This window comes from Homarus americanus, unplaced genomic scaffold (genome assembly GCF_018991925.1).
Source record: "Homarus americanus isolate GMGI-L3 unplaced genomic scaffold, GMGI_Hamer_2.0 scaffold32583, whole genome shotgun sequence".
Lineage (NCBI taxonomy): Eukaryota > Metazoa > Arthropoda > Malacostraca > Decapoda > Nephropidae > Homarus > Homarus americanus.
Genome location: NW_024713129.1, coordinates 10,488,554 through 10,506,063, shown reverse-complemented (window position 1 = coordinate 10,506,063; position 17,510 = coordinate 10,488,554). Strand labels below are relative to the sequence as shown.

The 17,510-nt window shown below is 37.6% G+C and overlaps 1 protein-coding gene across 6 annotated transcripts in view; it reads right to left on the bottom strand.

Moving 5' to 3' along the window:
* The window catches only part of LOC121866889, a 30,740-nt gene that overhangs the window by 10,477 nt on the left and 2,753 nt on the right, over nt 1-17,510 (bottom strand). For 3 of the 6 annotated variants that reach the window (XM_042366628.1, XM_042366664.1, XM_042366646.1), the window contains exons 2-5: nt 10,524-10,687; nt 9,810-9,958; nt 5,571-5,730; nt 3,836-3,972 (exon numbers count right to left, since the gene is read on the bottom strand). In XM_042366628.1, coding sequence (XP_042222562.1) covers nt 3,836-3,972; nt 5,571-5,730; nt 9,810-9,958; nt 10,524-10,687 — 610 coding nt within the window. Of the gene's footprint in view, nt 1-3,835; nt 3,973-5,570; nt 5,731-9,171; nt 9,707-9,809; nt 9,959-10,523; nt 10,688-13,056; nt 13,624-17,510 lie in introns of those variants that run through there. The other 3 variants (XM_042366639.1, XM_042366634.1, XM_042366655.1) reach the window with 3 other exon arrangements.

The window sequence follows — 17,510 nt, the reverse complement described above, 5'->3', positions numbered from 1 at the left end:
GCAAATAAATCACTGTAGGTGCGGCGTGATCTAGGTATATGCTGATAACCACAAGGAAGAAGAAAACCACGAAGTTCCCAAAAGCTTTCGTGTAATTCACATCTTCAGGGGTGAGTACAGACTAAAGAGAAGTACAAAACAAGGTGTATATATACAGAGGAGGGTGAGACCAGGTCCACAATGGTCAGGTATTAGGTAATGACCCTACTAATCTTTAAATAGCACGCAACAGTGGATAGTCAGGTCAGAGGGTAAGGTGACAACCTTCTCACCTGGTTACAAATCTTCTTAATTACAAAATTGTCCAGTTTGTACATGCCATTACTCAAACTGGACAATTTTGTGATAAAATTTACCGTGGTGGTAGAGTAGCAGTAATTATATATATAATATATATATATATATATATATATATATATATATATATAATATATATATATATATATATATATATATATATATATATATATATATATATATATATATATATTTATATATATATATATATATATATATATATATATATATATATATATATATATATATATATATATATATATTCAATCATAATAAAGGTTAATGAACCGACCTTTCATGTTAAATTCAGTACGTGTTTTCTGGAGCTTTTTTCTGTGTTTCCAAGCAAATTATTGGTCATTTTGAGATATATTTTACATATTGACAATATATAATGCAGTGCAGTGTTGATTTAAAGAAAATAATCTTCAATTACACCAAGAGAGCTAAAATTTTATGGGTGAAATGGTGCCATGGGGTGACTTCTCTTCCACCCAAATGCCTTCTCTTCTTCCTTCTCCTCCACCCCCATTCTAAATCCCATCATCATCATCATCATCCAGAAGCCTTCTGCATACACACCTCAAAGTAAGTGAACTTTTCTACCATTTTTGTTGAATTTAGGAAATTTTCGGTGAGCTGGAACCAATTACCCAAAAACCCATTGAAACAATGGTTTCGGTTAACGAACTTTTCGGTTAATGAACGACCTTCTGGAACGGATTGAGTTCGTTAACCGAGGGGTCACTATATATATATATAAAGACGAAAGCTAAGGTACTCCGTTGTTTCCATTTTCCCGTGTGATTTTATCAAGATATATATATATATATATATATATATATATATATATATATATATATATATATATATATATATATATATATATATATATATATATATATATATATATATATATATATATATATATATATATATATATATATATATATATATATATATATATATATATATATATATATAATATATATATATTTATATAAAAGGTATTTCGGTAAGTGTCTTGATGAGAATGGCGTGGCCTTATTACACACTATCGCTCATGTTTGGGCCTTGAGGGGTCGACTTATATGGCAAATATAGAACTAAACCTGAATTTTGAACTAAAAATCTTGAGGTCGACTTATACGCCGCAATTTACGGTATCTGACAGGGAGGGTCCGATGACTTCCAGAATTATACGTACAACTCGTGATGTCTCGGGAAGGTTGGCATGCGTGTCTTCACCCACCACCATTCAGTATGCAACACAGGCGGTGAGTTGGCATTTTGGAATAAATTAACGATTAAGTGATTACTAACATATAGTATAATTAGACAAAATGCATATCCCAATACCTATCATCCGTGGTCTCATATTGTTTCACACAGAGTATGCACAGAATTTTTTTTTAGCTACTGTACATTGAAATCCCCTAGGTAGAGGATCTCGGTGTTGGGGTGTGTGGATAGCAACGACTCATGGCAAGAAGTGAGATACTCAAAGAGTTCTAAATTGTTGGTAGAGTTGGGAAAACAGTTTAGGAAACAAAGGAAAATGGTCATAGTTGGTAGAGATATTTTGAGCCAGATGACATCATAAAGGGAAGATTCAAGATCCGTGAGTCGAGCTATAGGTGTACGTGTGTTACAGTAGGCGCATACACTTCCCTTAGAACGGAGAGGTAACAAAGGTTGTACAGGTAGTTGGAGACTTGAAAAAGTTTGGGTGAAGATGCTTTGGTCAGTTGAATTTCAGATAGTAGTAAGAGGTCGGCGGAGGAGGTTAATAAATGGTGCTCCACAGAAGGAAAATTGGATCTCAGGCCGCGAAATGTTGGAAAAATGAAGTGTGAAAAAAGCTGATCCTCCAGTAACCGTGGTGACGTTAGCTGAGGCTCCAGTAGTTTGATGATGATCAGGTCGGCCCTGGGGTCCACAACCTTCTTGACCAGTGGGGCCTAATCCGAGAAGACCCCGCTTCAATATTATTGTCAACTGACATCATAGGAGAATAAAAGAATAGAAACAATAGAACAGATCAAGAGTGAGTACGGTTATAAATATTGTGTTGTCAATAGTAAGAGAGACAATTGAGACCCAGCAATTGTGTGTAAATGTGGCAGAAAGTCAGATCAGCAACCTGGGACTTGATCAGAATTTTTGTGATGCCATATGGCAGCAGGGTCTACCATTAGACAACACATCATGCTTCCAATATCTTCCCAGGAGGTAGTACCTCCCTGTTTGGTAGTTGCCTACTTCAGGATGTAGGCCGTCCAGTGACACTCCTATGGATACCAAGTCATGTTGGTATCTTAGGGAATGAGCCAGCAGATAGACTTGCCAATACCGGCTCTAACATGATCACACCTGATTATGTTGTCCCTCGAACAATTTGACAACTTAGAACACAAATTCATCAGACAGAGAGAGGCTTGGGAAGCAGCCATTCTTCTGGACTCCCTGCCCATCTGGTACACTGCCCTCCATAAACTTCCTGACTTCTCATATGTCTATGGGAAAGGGTCGCAGAAGAGGGATGTGATTGCTGCTCAACTCATCATCGGGCACATTCTTGCTTGGGAGATTGGTATCCCCACCTCCCCAGAGTCACGTGCTTATATATTATGCAGGGGAGCAGACAACCACATACTCATCCACTGCATCTTGAGATGTCCCCACACACAGCACTTTCGTAATGTCTTCTGAACCACGACTTCGCAACCTCCTGATGGAGGCATGGTGCTTATCACCATAATGTTGGCCAGATATTTATATATACTTGAGACTCCAGCCCAGTGCTCCTGACAACATTGTACAGAGGTACCTAGTGACAGCACTAGAACCCTGTTTCCTATAATATGGAATAAACTGTTGAAATTTAAAAGAATTTAATTAAATAAAAATAACCACATGCTTGTCACTACAGTACTAAATCATTAGCTCATTTTGTTTTTCTTAATTTAAAGAAAAAACTTATTTTCAGAAAAATCATAGAAATCTTTAATATCCTTAAAAATATCCATAAATGGTTAATATATTACTATTATGCACTTAAACATAAAAAATGCAGTTTTGTTTTTAACATGGTGGGATTTTGGTTTTTTGACAAATTGTTGGTGGAGATGTAAAAGATTGAGAACTGTTGCTTTTGAGGATGAAGAAATGTAACATTCACCTACTGTACTGTACTTCCTCACCTTCTCTATTCCTAATTAAATGCTCAGGAAAAGTTGAAAACTTTGGACCCCTGAATTTTTCTTCATCTTTATAACAATACTTCACATAGCCTGTGAGTCTCCTTCATTTCATAATGAAGATAGTACATTTCCTGTTTCCTTCATATCTAAAAATCATAATTTACATTTACTCCAAGTTTCTTAAATTTCCACATTGATAATCTAATTTTCCTTTAAGTTTCCTTCACCTCATTGTATAATGATAATCCATATACCTAAACTTGCAAGTCTCCTTTATCTCAATGCTGTAATATTTCATATAAATTGTCAATTTATGGATGAGCATATTGCTGTACCTTACACTGCTTCACTGCAACATCATCATCATCATCATGGTCTTCAACATCTGGCACTCTATCCTCCTCCAATGTTTTTCCATTATCTTTCTTTTGCTTGTCACCATGGAGTGCTCTCCATTTCACTTTTTGAATTTCTGAAATAAATAATGTACAGATAATAGACAGAATAAAATTATATGTAAACATCTGCAACCCACACATAAGTCCCTATTATGGTTAAAATTTTCCACCATTTCTATCTGAATCAAATAAAGTGCATAGCAAAGAAACAAAGAATAGACCAACTGCCAAAATGGCTAGAAAGCTGTGGTTATTTGACCCTGAAGACAACCTCCTGTATTTTCGGTAATAAATCATATACTGAACTGTACTTTACTGTACAGTCATTTAGAAAAAAGTTCCTAAAGTAGATTTGCTGAATTTCTCACACAGGCAGACCCCAATTTACGAGAGGGTTATATTCCTGAAACTACTCTTGTAAATTTATTTTTCAGGAATTCAAACACACTTTCCCATTGGCTTACTGAATATAATTGGAGATATTTTCTCTATAAAAAAATAAAAAAACAAAACATGTTCAACCCCCTGTGAGATTTTGTATCATCCTTTGTTTACGGTACATGGCACAAATGCTGTAGTCATAAATGCCTGAGCTATTATTATTGCTTCAAAAAGTCTTGATTCCTACTGGGTGTGCTCTGTACTTTTTGTTTCATATTAATTTCATTTTGCTTTCACAATGTTCTCAGGAAAGCACAACAGTGATAGAACCAAGTTTAACAATGCTAAAAAGAAATGCAAAGTGCTAAGTGTTAAAAAGAAAAAGTGGAAAATCTGCAAAAACTGGACCAAAATACTGCGATAAAATGGTTCAAGCAAAACAATGTCTGCAAAGAAGTGCAAAATGTGAAGTACAGGTACACCAGCCAGCACTCCTACCCCAGTCACTCCCACCAGCCTGCCGTTTGACTTGTCTCAGCTGGTGTTTCCTCATATGTTGCTGGCATTCTCCACACTACCAACCATCTATTCACTTCCAAATTCTACACATTTTTTTTTACAAATATACACCTTTATTGTAAATAATTAGTACTGTATATGAAACATAAAAATACATATTCAATTTCTTTCATTTAATTTTCCACATTCTATATTACATGAAAGTAAATGGGGATAAATTAGACACTCGGGCAACTCTGTGTGTGTGTGTGTGTGTGTGTGTGTGGAGGGGGGGGAGCAAATTACTCGTCTTCACATGAGTTTAGGAGTAAGTTATATGGTGATTGTAGGGGAATGGTGTCACATTGAAAGTTTATTTGTAGCCTTAACCCCTTCACTATGGGGACGTCACTTTTAATATTTTATTTGGCTAATTCCATACAATTTTATTCAGCTTAGAAGTGATCTTTTAGTGAAATGCATAAAAAAATATGCATTATTTTAGCATATTTTCATTCTTACTCATGAAATATTTGTTTTAACTTTGGAGTTTGCTTTTTTATATCAAAGCACGGACCAGCACTCAGGTTAAAAAGGCTGGACTTTTGAAGATTTCAAAAATTTAGAGAGAGAATCTTTATACACCACCTGCACTTTTATATCTAAACTCGATTACTTTTTAACATACAGTACTGTATAAGGATTTATACCTTGTTCTTTTCAAGATCTAGACATTGATGGTAACACAAAATATTTTCCTCAAATATTTCAGTCGTCAACTATCTCAACTCACCATTTTCAATTTCTTTAATAGATCCATAAAATTCAGGAGGATCTAGATGGAGGTAACCCAACAACTGGTCACCCTTCTGAAGCATGTCAAAATTCCTGGCACGTCGCAACAAACTCAACCACTTTTTTATAATAGCCTTTCGATCAACCCATCCTCCAATCTGAAAGGCAGAATACCTGTACTGTACATTAAATTAACAAAAATATATCATGTAAACTTTTTCAAAGGATTCTCATTTCAAACTGGTCATGCTAGTTAAGAGTTTCTCAAAATATTTACTTAAAAGCTAATTGAATTCAACCTAAGCTACCATAATACTCAAACTCTAATATACACAACAGGTACAGTATTCCCCAATTTACAAAAGGGTTCCATTACTGAAAAATCATTCATAAATCAAACCATATTTCCCAGACTCCCATTATAAAGGCTGTGATATATTCCCACAAAAATAAAAAAACCGATAAAATGTCTGAAAATGACAAAAGTGCTAAAAAAATGTTTTAAATGACAAATTTTGGTGTACAAAATCTGGAGTATAAACCAATAATAAATATAATACTGTAGTTCATAGTAAGTAAAATTTTAATAAAAAAATAAAAAATAAAACCATAATACAGTGGTCCCTCAGTTCTCAACGGTTCGGTTAACAAATTACCTTCCATAAGAATCTTCAATTCGGTTAACGAACAAAAATTCAATTAACGAAATCCTTACGACATGTTTTGGCTTGCGCATCGGCTGATAGGCTAGTCCGCCGATACAGTAATCGGTTCCAGGCTTACATTTGTTTCCATTAGAGTAAATATCAAGAAGGTTGTGCTCTTTAATATTTTTGCAAGTTTTATATTAAAATTATTAGTCATTTTAACATTTATTTAACATAATTAATAATATATACAGTACAGGGAACTAGTTTTTGGTGTGCCCATCAGCCACCTCACTCACCCACCAAGGAGTCAGTTTAACTCTCTGTACAGTGGAGGAAACATCTTGTTTGTGGGTCTCTTGAACACAGTGTATATTAACGTTTTTACAGTACAATTATTGGTCATTCTGAAATTTATTTTACATATTGATAATATATAGCGCAGTGCAGTGTTGATTTAAATAAAATACAGCTCCTCCCCGACTTACGACCTACTCGACTTACGTCCGCCCGCACTTACGACCTGCCTCAGTCGTACCAAAATTTGGTCAAATTACATACAATCAACCCTCACTTTACGCGGTTAATGTAATAGAGAACAGTGATGAAACTTTCCATGTTGGAGTTATAAATCTTTTGCATCATTGTGTCACCCAGCAAGTGAATACACACAATGATACTTTTGCAGTAATTTATTTTAACCTAAAATAAGGTATGCCTGTGTATATCAACATTGTATATGGCCACAAGTCCTGTATTTCTGCTGGTAACAACACATACACCACAGCTGGCTGCCTCCAGACTCCCACTCGGCGGCTCAAGCTAGTATGTGATGTCACAACCAATCGCAGAGATTTTCGCAATCATGTGACTTTTTAGCTACTTTAACCCTTATTTTTTTTTACACTTTTTGGCCCAATTTATTTAAATATATCATTACCATAGTGAATATAAGCGTTTTCTTTACCCACTGACCTGCCATCTTACGAAAAAATTCCAACCGTCAACTCGTCCATTGTGTGTAAATGAGGCAGAAAGTCAGTCATCAACTTGGGATTTGGTCACAATTTTTGTGATGCTATATGGCACCAGGGTCTACCATTAGACCTCCCTGTTTGATAGCTGCCTACTACCTGCCACTCTAAAACAGCAATAACCAAGGGATGGGGTGATGAGACACTAGCCTGGAGAGCACTGCAAGAATCGTTAAAAGTTGAAAATCGCTGAGGTCGGGAAAAAAAAAATTAGAGGGCAAGTAAAATACCTGAAAGCTCTGCCGTAAAAATAGATGCAACAGCAGAGACTACTGTCCAGACAGAAGTCAGGGAAGACCCCCCCCCCCAATCTCACCCCTTCATCCGACTTTGAGCCATTGGTGCAAACAGGGATAGCCCCCGAAAGGAGGTATGCTCTAAAAAAAGAAAATGAACCACACAAGAAAGAAGTAAGTCCTTCCTTTCGTTAAAATACTGACAAACTTGAACTTCAAGGACAATCCACGGAGTGGCACTAGGGAACCGCATGGGGCACATCTGAAAAGGAGGAAGACAAAGACCACAATATCCCTTACCCTAAAGCCAAAAGGTCATGGCAGGCTTGGATGGTGAGTCTCATCAACTACAAGTGTTGGTTACAGACTGCAGAAGGCAAAGAAGGCAAAACCAACACTGGACCTGGAGATAATAGCATAGAAGATCAAGGGGTAGCTCATCAGCATCCACCAGAAGATTTGGGATTGGCAAGGACCTGAAGGCACCAGTTGCCAGGCACACCCCAGCATGATAAAAAGAGTTCAGTGCATTGAGTCTAGTCAGTGGCTGAGGATTACACCTCACACCCATAATCCAGTTTGGGTTTAACTACCGTGTGGTAAGGGTGTAACAGAATTCCTCAATCAGCACCCCAAGACTCTTAATAACTTGAAAACATGCTGGCAAAACTCTGAGGTAATGAATGTGTAGCTGCCATTTAAGCCGGTTGTCGAAGATAATGCCCAGGAAATGGGTCTCTGACACACAGCACATGGCGACCATAGAGCTGTAGATCGGGATCTGGGTGAACACTTCGGAGGTGGCAGAAATGCATGACAACGGTCTTCAAGGGAGAAAATCTGAAACTATGCTCTGGTCCAATGAGAAACCTTGTCTAGTGCAAGTTGCATGTGAATGTGAGTTTCAGCCACTGATATGTGGGAAGCAGCATGCCAAATGACCAAGTTGTCTATATACAATGAGATTGATGCACCACTTGCAACAAGATGCTGCTACCCCATTTATTGCAATGGCAAATACGGAAGACATAAGAGGAAAAAGACTGGCGACAGGCATTTTTTAAAACTCTGAGAGATTAGGCTCAGGCTCACTTGTATTCCACATCATAAAATTCTGTCCTATTATGCCAGTAGTGACCATAGGCTCTGTGTCGCTCAACAACTGCCTGCCTGCACTCCTCCAGGCACCAAGGAACAGGTCGGTAAGCTACACGACCAGAGGTCTGAGGAATGGAACAGTGACCAGCCCATCAGAGGAGGGTGGCTAAGTAGTCAACTGCTTCATCCACAGAGGGAAATTCTTCAATACACCTGTCTACCTTCGCTAGTTCCTTGAACAATTCCCAGTCCACCTGTCTAACTGCCAACAGGAAACTCGTGGTGTTGGGGGGACTTCCGGGGAGGAAGTTACTCTCCACTCAAAGATCAGTAGAGTCTGCTGAGCATAATGAGAGATCTATGTCTGTAATCGTGTTGGTCTGGACATGATAGTGGGTGATCTCACCAGTAATTAATTTGCCCACGTCCATTTCTTCAATGATCAATAACTTTTAAGTCGCCCCATGAATTAATTACAGTATTGTATCACCCCAGAGGGTATACCTTCCATTAAAATCACCTTAGATAAAATAAGGAGAAGGAAGTTGATGAATTAATGAAACCACTGGGAAAGCACATCTTACCTTTCACTTGTCAAATCCAAGATGGCTGATACATGCAAAAACTGCTTTTCCATCCTCCGCACAGTTCACCTATCCGCGCGCTGCCTCATGGCCACCATGCGAATTACAGTCCCGCACTTTGTTTCAATGTGATCTCATCTGCCCTGACTCGTGTAACAAACAATATTGTTATAAAGTGTTGTGTAATCTTGTTGATCGCTGTGATATTTTGCCATTACTGGTGAGAGGAAAATATTATAGTTCAGATTTTGCTCTGTACTGGTGACTGTGAGGCAATCAGTATAACTCTGTAACTTTGAGAATGGTTAGCTGACTCTACTGCCTTTGGGAAAGCCAAGACTTTGTCTCTGGAGATAAAGTTAGACATTGTTATTATTATGTGGTGAGTGTCTTTTATTTTTTTGTATATATTTAATTAGTGTAGGTTTTATGGTATGTTATGTGTCTGTGTCAGACAGGCGAGAAACGTATCCCATTGCAACACGTGTTAAAAGACTGGTGATTTATGTTAGGGTTTTCAGGAACCCAACCCCCTTGTAAATAGGGGGATACCTGTAAAATTTTAATTTTGTCTCTGTTATTCTGCCTGACTAAACTTTTAAAATTTAAAAATAAACTCCAGAGATGAATGAACATACAGATACTTGCAGCTTTTTGGCCAACACTTCCATGACATCTGAGTATGGTTTTTTACCAACTTTTGCTTTTGCTTGTCCAATAATCTCAGCATGGTCCCTTATACATGCCAGCAGGATTGCTTCATATTTCCGAATCCAAGTTCTTGGTGCTAAGGAAAAAAATAAGTTTAAGCACAATGCAAGCATTTAAAAAATAATTTTTTTTATGATGACCTGTTTCAAGTAGGAATAGAGTACAGCATACAACATTATGAAGATAATTTTATTTAATTTATGCAAGCCATTTCCAACTCTGGTGCAGGGTGGCCACAATGAAAGATGTATACAGAGAATCTCACTGCATTTGCTGTCAAGCAACAAGGGCTGAGATTATTATGCATACACCCATTCACTTCTAAACAAGTGAATGCATACCCATTCATTTCTAAACAATCATATGCACCCATTTCTAAACAATCATATTCACCCATTTCTAAACAATCATACCCATTCAGTTCTAAACAATCATATCCACTCACTTTTAAACAACCATACCCACTCACTTTTACACAACCATAATTCGGAAATTTTAGCATCTCAACAACAATCTACTTAATTCTTTGTAAAGACCATCATTATAACAAGAACATATTTCTTTGGAATAAAATGCAAAAACAAAATTGGATACTAGTTTAATAAACACTAACCGGACACGTTCTTCTCCTTTACACTTACGTCTTGGTATCTTTACCCTGTTAGGGTCAACTTTTTTTTTCACAGGATATTCAGGTTTCTTAATGGAGGTTGGGGGTTCAACACACTCCAGTGTGTGCTCAGCTGCTGACAAAACATCCTTAAATACAGCATTGCAACTATAACAAGCAAGCTGGTGCCCTGTCCTGAAAAGTATATTTGGATTAACTTTTTCAAAGAAAAAAATTATGAAATCAAAATTAATGAACAAGGAAGCAGTGTTGTAGGGTGCCAAATTGATGGCCAACTCACCCAGTTAGTAATACAGTATACCATGAAATCATAGCTACCCAAATTCTGAAGTTGCATAATGACACTTCATAATGGATGAGGATAAAATGTGCTTGATAGGGGTAAGGAGAGGGGTAAGGGACAGAAATGTATTCTGCCCTGGCCTAAATAGCCAAGAATGACATGGGAAGAGGTAATGGATACAAGCTTGATGAGAGAGGCTGCAAGAGATCACACAGCAAGGAGAGCTGCCATCAAGTAATCATGGCTAACCCACACACGCATAGAAAATGGCCGTAAAATTATAATGACGATGCTCTTTCTGTAAATAATGGACGACATCTGTCTGCTGCCATTTTTGCTTCTTCTAGTGTTGTTGACATACAGATGTTTCTGACGAATGTTCCACTTGTTAGCCAATGTGTCCACCCACCACCTCAAAAAGGTAAGAAAGTAAAATCTAGCCAAACATAACCTACCTATCCTAACCCAACTCTTATATATTACATCATCATTCAGTTAGGTTTGGTTGGCTCATATTAACACTGATTAATTATGTACCTGTAGCAGTTGTCAGAAACATTCATTTGAAAAATTTGCTCCTAAGCATTTGTTGGTAAACACTACTTGAAGCAGCAAAAATTGGCAGCAGTTGCATGTTGTCCATTATTTATAGGAAGAAAAAATAAGAAAAACAAAAGTACAGTATAGTCTGGATTTACGCGGATTTTGTTTACGCGTTTGGTCATTTACGCGGTGCCTTGCCAGAATAAAATGTTTTAATTACACGGTAAGCGGCGCGGGAAGCGGCGTGGGAAGCGGCGCGGGCAGGGTGCGTACAAGGTCGCCCAGTCATCAAAACATTACCGAGTTCTTCACCCGCCACCCACCTCAGCCGGCCCAAGTCAGTGATAGTGATAGTGAGGATATGGACTTTGAGGGGTTTGACAAAGAGGCCCTGCAAGCCTCTGTAGTGGATAGTGATACAATTGATACACGTGATACAGGTGAGGGCCAATAATCTGCCCTCTGCCTTGGAACCAACCCCCAATCCCCGTGTGCCCAGCCATCTTTTCTACTAACGTAAGAGTTAAAAAACCGAATATTATTGATATTTCTCTTAAATATTAATTGTGTGCATACCATCATAAAATTAAGATGTTAATTTTACTACAACGTAAGTATTGTGTTGAAAAAAGTGTAGTTTGGGGATCGGCCCAGTCTCTATTTCAATTAATCCCATATGTTCTGTTATTTCGTTTACGCGTTTCTCGTTTTACACAGACCTCCACGGGTTCAATTGACCGCGTAAATGCAGACTATACTGTAGTGAAATTACAATTCCCACACTTGATTTGCAATTTTATAGAGGCACAGAAGATTTTTTAAATACAGGTACTCCTCGACTTACGACCTACTCGACTTACGGCCACCTGGACATATGACCGCCGCAGTCGTATAAAATATTTTTCAAATTACGTATTTTCGAGTCCCGATGTTAGTGATCGCGCTGTGTACTGACAAAATTTTCGTTTGTATTTCCCTTTAAAACGGCTGGCAAGCGTAAAAGTGTATTATTTTCGCATTTTCAACTTATGACCTGGTCGTCGGTCCCTAACCCCGTCGTAAGTCGAGGACTGACTGTACTGTACAGTATTCATCATATATGAATGATTTCGGTGTGCAAGAACCATGTTTTATAATATGGAAAGCAAATTCAATGGGGGCTAAGAAAAAATAATTTTGAATTTCCATAAGAAGCAGCAAGTAGGCCAAGGTCTACACGCCTTGAACTTTCTGACAAAATACATCACTGAACTCTTGATTTTAGCAGGAATGAACAACTGTGGTACTCTAGGCTAGCAATGCAGTACAGTACAGTAGTCAAGTCCATAAAATACTACACAAATAAATCAGCCATAGTTCTTGCCAAATTGCTGAAATGGTGAAGCCATTGAAAGTATAATTTAACTGCCTTATCCTAATTAGGTCCACTCGTTTAATTCTTGCTCCCCTACTGCATTTTCAGTCTGAAAAAAAGTCACGGAAAACAATCACCTTTTTATGAATGACAATTTATAGATGATCCTGCTTAGCAACTGCTAACATTCATGAAGAACCAGACACTGCTTTACAACTGCTACATTCTCTAATTTATTATTAAAAAGAACCAAGTTAGCCAAACATAATCAACCAAACCAAACTTAACCTAACTTAGCCTAAAATAAAATGCTATCAAGCAAAACAAACACAAATTTATAAAAACATTTTTTTTCCTCCGTACCTACATGCGATCACTGAGAAGACAAGACAATACTGTATACTGCTTGGCAGGGCCACTCGTGTCCTTTAATTGAAGCCAAAATCAAGCCAATATCAATCACAAAAACTGTATCATGTAAAATGTAATGCTTGTACACTTATCATTAATTTTATGAGGCAAGAAAGCATGGTAATCTTTCATGTATTTGACGAGTGTAAAATCATGAATGTAAAATGTTTTAAGGGTTAACAATATAACCAAAATAAGCTAACCTAACCTGGTCATTGTACACCATAATCAGCATAAAAAATGGCAAAGTACTAGAATATTACCACGCAGTTATGGGGTTGTAAATTAGTGTTTCAAGAGCAATAGCCCCATTTTGTTATGCCAGTTTAAAATTACAATTTCTTGGGTTTCCACCAATAATGAAATCTGAGTACTGTACTCATACTCTATTTAAAAGATTGTAAATAATGTGTACACAAATTTTCATCAATTCTATCAACTCCTGGTGATAGTCTATGAAAAACTACCTAACCGACAGCCAGACAAATATCCACAGCCTTTCAGTAACCATTCATACTCCCACTTCCCCCCCCCCACCCCCAAAAAAAACCCGTAAAATTACACCATGCCACTTCAAGAAATTTGCTTTCATTGGTACCAGATATCAAAGAAAGTTTCTTCTGCTTAATATTCTGGGGGGTTCAGGGGCTCCACCTAGGATATTAGGCAAGGTTAGGTAAATTTCGTAAGTTAGATCGGTTACGTCAGGTTCTATTAGGTTTGTGCATTGCCGTATCATTTTTATTACCGTTGGTCAGTTTATAGTACAGGACAATTTTATATTTATTTTTGTTGTTGTTGCTAGACAAAAACAAGATAATTTTCATTTATGACACGTTTGGCACATTTAACTCAAAACCAATACAGTATATTTGGAGTCGAAAATCAGAAAACTACTTAAAAAAGCTATTACTGCATTTGTTGCTACCAACTAAATCTCGTGATATCTTCTTTGCGAAACAATAGGGTTAATATTAATGACAAACCTGTCGGCGTATTATTTGTTTTGATGTTTATTTTCTTACGATATTTTCATCAGTGAGTTCTAACATGATGATCATTTCCTGTGAAAATGCTTCATTTGGTGGATAATTAAGTGACTAAGCGCGCACTACTTTATATTTCTTGGCAGTGAAGCAGAGGTGATACCACAACCCGGATGTAAACGGCCAATCATATTGACGCATTTCTAAACACTCCGCCAGGTTCTCTGCTGGGCCAGTTTCAATTTCACCATGGCATGTGAAGGGCGACGCCGGTCTTATTTGTGACCACGACATCCTTCCCGCCACAGGAGACTGCTCAGACTGCGGAAATTCCTGCGAGTGCCAACCAGAGAATAATTCACAACTTCCTCAACGCCTAGGCTCGCTGCTTTACCCCGTCTCAGTAACAGTAAGTTCACCCACAGCAGGTGTTAAGCTATGCTAGGTTATGTTAGCTTAGCTTAAGGTTAGGTTAAAATTATAAATAACCTCTTTTTAACACATTTGCCCAAACTATGACAGTGTCCACTGTAAAACACAGTGAAATTGTGGCATTTTTAAAATCACTTTCTATGAAATATTGGAGGCGGGTCAGTCATCAATAATTGTAAGACATTTTTCTTCTACGATGTTTCCCTCGCAAATGACCTGATTAAGAATTTAGGTAAGGTTAGGTAGGTTTGATTGGTGCTATCAACCACGTATTACTAATTAAGTTATCCTAACCAACCAAACCTACCTAACCTTACTTAACTTCCTAAAGGGGTGGGATGTCATAGTAAATATCTCGGTTCTAGGTTGCTTGCAAGGGAAACGTCATAAAAGAAAAGTGTCTTAGCATTGTCTAAGCTATTGTTTGCAAGTAAAAAATCACTAGTTTTCTGATTTTCAATGGTAATTATCGACGACTGACCCGTCAGTGTTTTTTCATAGAAACAATTATACAGTGAGTTCTGCTATAACGCGTGTTTTGATAACGCGAATTTGCTCTAACGCGATTTTTGAATTAGGAACGATATTTGTATAACGCGAACGCTTGTTTGCTATAACGCGATTTTTGCTTACTATTTCTCCAATTTTGTGGTATTAACTGTGAATATGGTAAAGAAGAATATCTCCAAGAAGCGTTCTGGTGATAGAATTCCCGGTGATGATCGTAAAAGAAAGGATATAACACTTGAAGAGAAGCTCGATTTTATCAACCTCAAAATCACCCTTCTCCCCCATCAAGTTACATTCATATTTTTTCAAGGTAAAGTGTTACATTTACTGTATGATTTCATTATTAGATATGAATGTAACATTTATTTAGACTGTGCTATCCTTTGTGTTAGGCTAACTACTAAATTTTTTCGATTTGGAGTAATCTGCACCTTACCCTATTTTCTCCATAAGCCCTGTTATTTCTATTACGCGATTTTCTATAACACGATATTTTACAAGAACACAATTATCGCGTTATAGCAGAACTACCTGTACTGAGAAAACACTGCAATTTCACTGTTTTATAGTGGAAAAGCAGCAGAAGCAATGTTAGAAAACTTAATCAACCAAAACAAAGAAACCTACCTAACCTTACCTAACTTCCTAGCCATGGTGCTCCCCAGCATATAAAAAGGGTTAATGTTGACGATCGACCCGCAGACAAGTTGTTTGTTTTACACTTTATTTTCTTACTTTATTTTCATCAGTGAGTTCTGATAATCATTTCTTGTGTAAATACTTCATTTTGTAGATAATTAGGTGCTTAAGGTACACTATTTTGTCTTTCTGGTGGTAATGCAGCCACTCTCTCTGCCACACTCGCCTCTCATTCCCATGCCAGTTTCACTTTCAGCATGGCATGTGAAGGTTGGTGCCAGTCTTGTGCTACAGTTCTAGTGCTTATAAAGGAAATTAACTTGAAAATGCCAAGGTTAAACCCAGTATTGTATTTTTACAGTATTTAAAAACATCTTTCTAAGAAAGTACTTTTCACAACAATACTGTGAAATTGAACTGGGTTTGTGTGCAAAGTCTGTTGTATATGACGTATTTCAAAACACTTTGCCGCCCAGGCTGGATCAATGCCGATGTGGGCGGCTGCTCTCACGTCCACAAGTTCTTTCTGTTTAATATACTGGGGGGTCCAGTAAGGAACTTAGGTAAGGTTAGGTAGGTTTGTTTGGTTGGTTAGGTTGGCGAGGTCTGTTTTTCATACCCACTAACATTGGGTTAGGTTTAATTTAAAAATAACCACTTTTAACACATTTGCACAAACTACAACAGTGTCCTCTGTAAAAAAACAAAAAAAAACAGCGATATTGCAGTGTTTTTAAAATCGTTTTCCATGAAAAGTCGGCAGCGGGTCAGTTGTTAATAATCTTGAAAAGAAAGAACTTACTATGATATGGTGTAATTTAAAAATTTTTGACGATGTGAGAGCAGTCGCCCGGCCCGTGCAGCTCATAGGGTACACGGAGCATAGGACTCGATTGGAGTGTGGTGCAGGGGAATGTTTTGAAATATGTCAATATGATTGACTGTTAAACAACATCCTGGGATGAGACATTACTGCCGCATTACCACCGAGAAGACAAACTAGTGCATGCATGGGTGCCTAATTATCTACCAAATGAAGAATTTACACAAGAAATGATTATCATATCAGTGTAATTACTGACTTGTGACATTTTTTTCACAGAAAATGAGGAAAATTTTTACTAACGGACAACCATGGATTTTTTGTTGAGTACTGTGTTTTTCCCGATGGTTTAGACAATGTTAAGACACTTTTCTTCTATGATATTTCCCTCATAAATTACTTAAAATTACCAAACCTAACCTCCTAACCCCTGGTATATTTAAGTCATTTGTGAGGGAAACGTCATAGAAGAAAAGTGTCTTAACATTGTCTAAACCATCGGGAAAAAAACAGTACTCAACAAAAAATCCATGGTTGTCCGTTTGAAAAAATTTACCAAAAACGATTATAAAAATGCCACAGTTTTACTGTCTTATAGTGGACACTGTTGTAGTTTGTGCAAATGTGTTAAAACATGGGTTATTTCTAAAAAAATAAACTTAACCTAACCTAACCCTAGTTGATAGGAAAAATAAGCAGAAGCGCTGTTCGAAGACCTCACCAACCTAACTAAACAAACGAATACAGTCAACCATCACATTACGCGGTCCCGCATTCCGCGGTTCACCGTTAACGCGGTGCCCTGCCGGAACCTAACATGCTCACATTCCGCGGTCGTGAACCCCATTACGCGGAGAGCGGCTGGCAAGCCGCGCCATTTTTGGATCCAAACCTCCCGCCATCTGCCATGTTGTGTAAGAGGCGCGAAAATGGTGCGCACAAGGTCGCCCAGTCATCAAAACATTACCAGTTCTTCACCCGCCACCCACTACAGCCGGCCCAAGTCAGTGATAGTG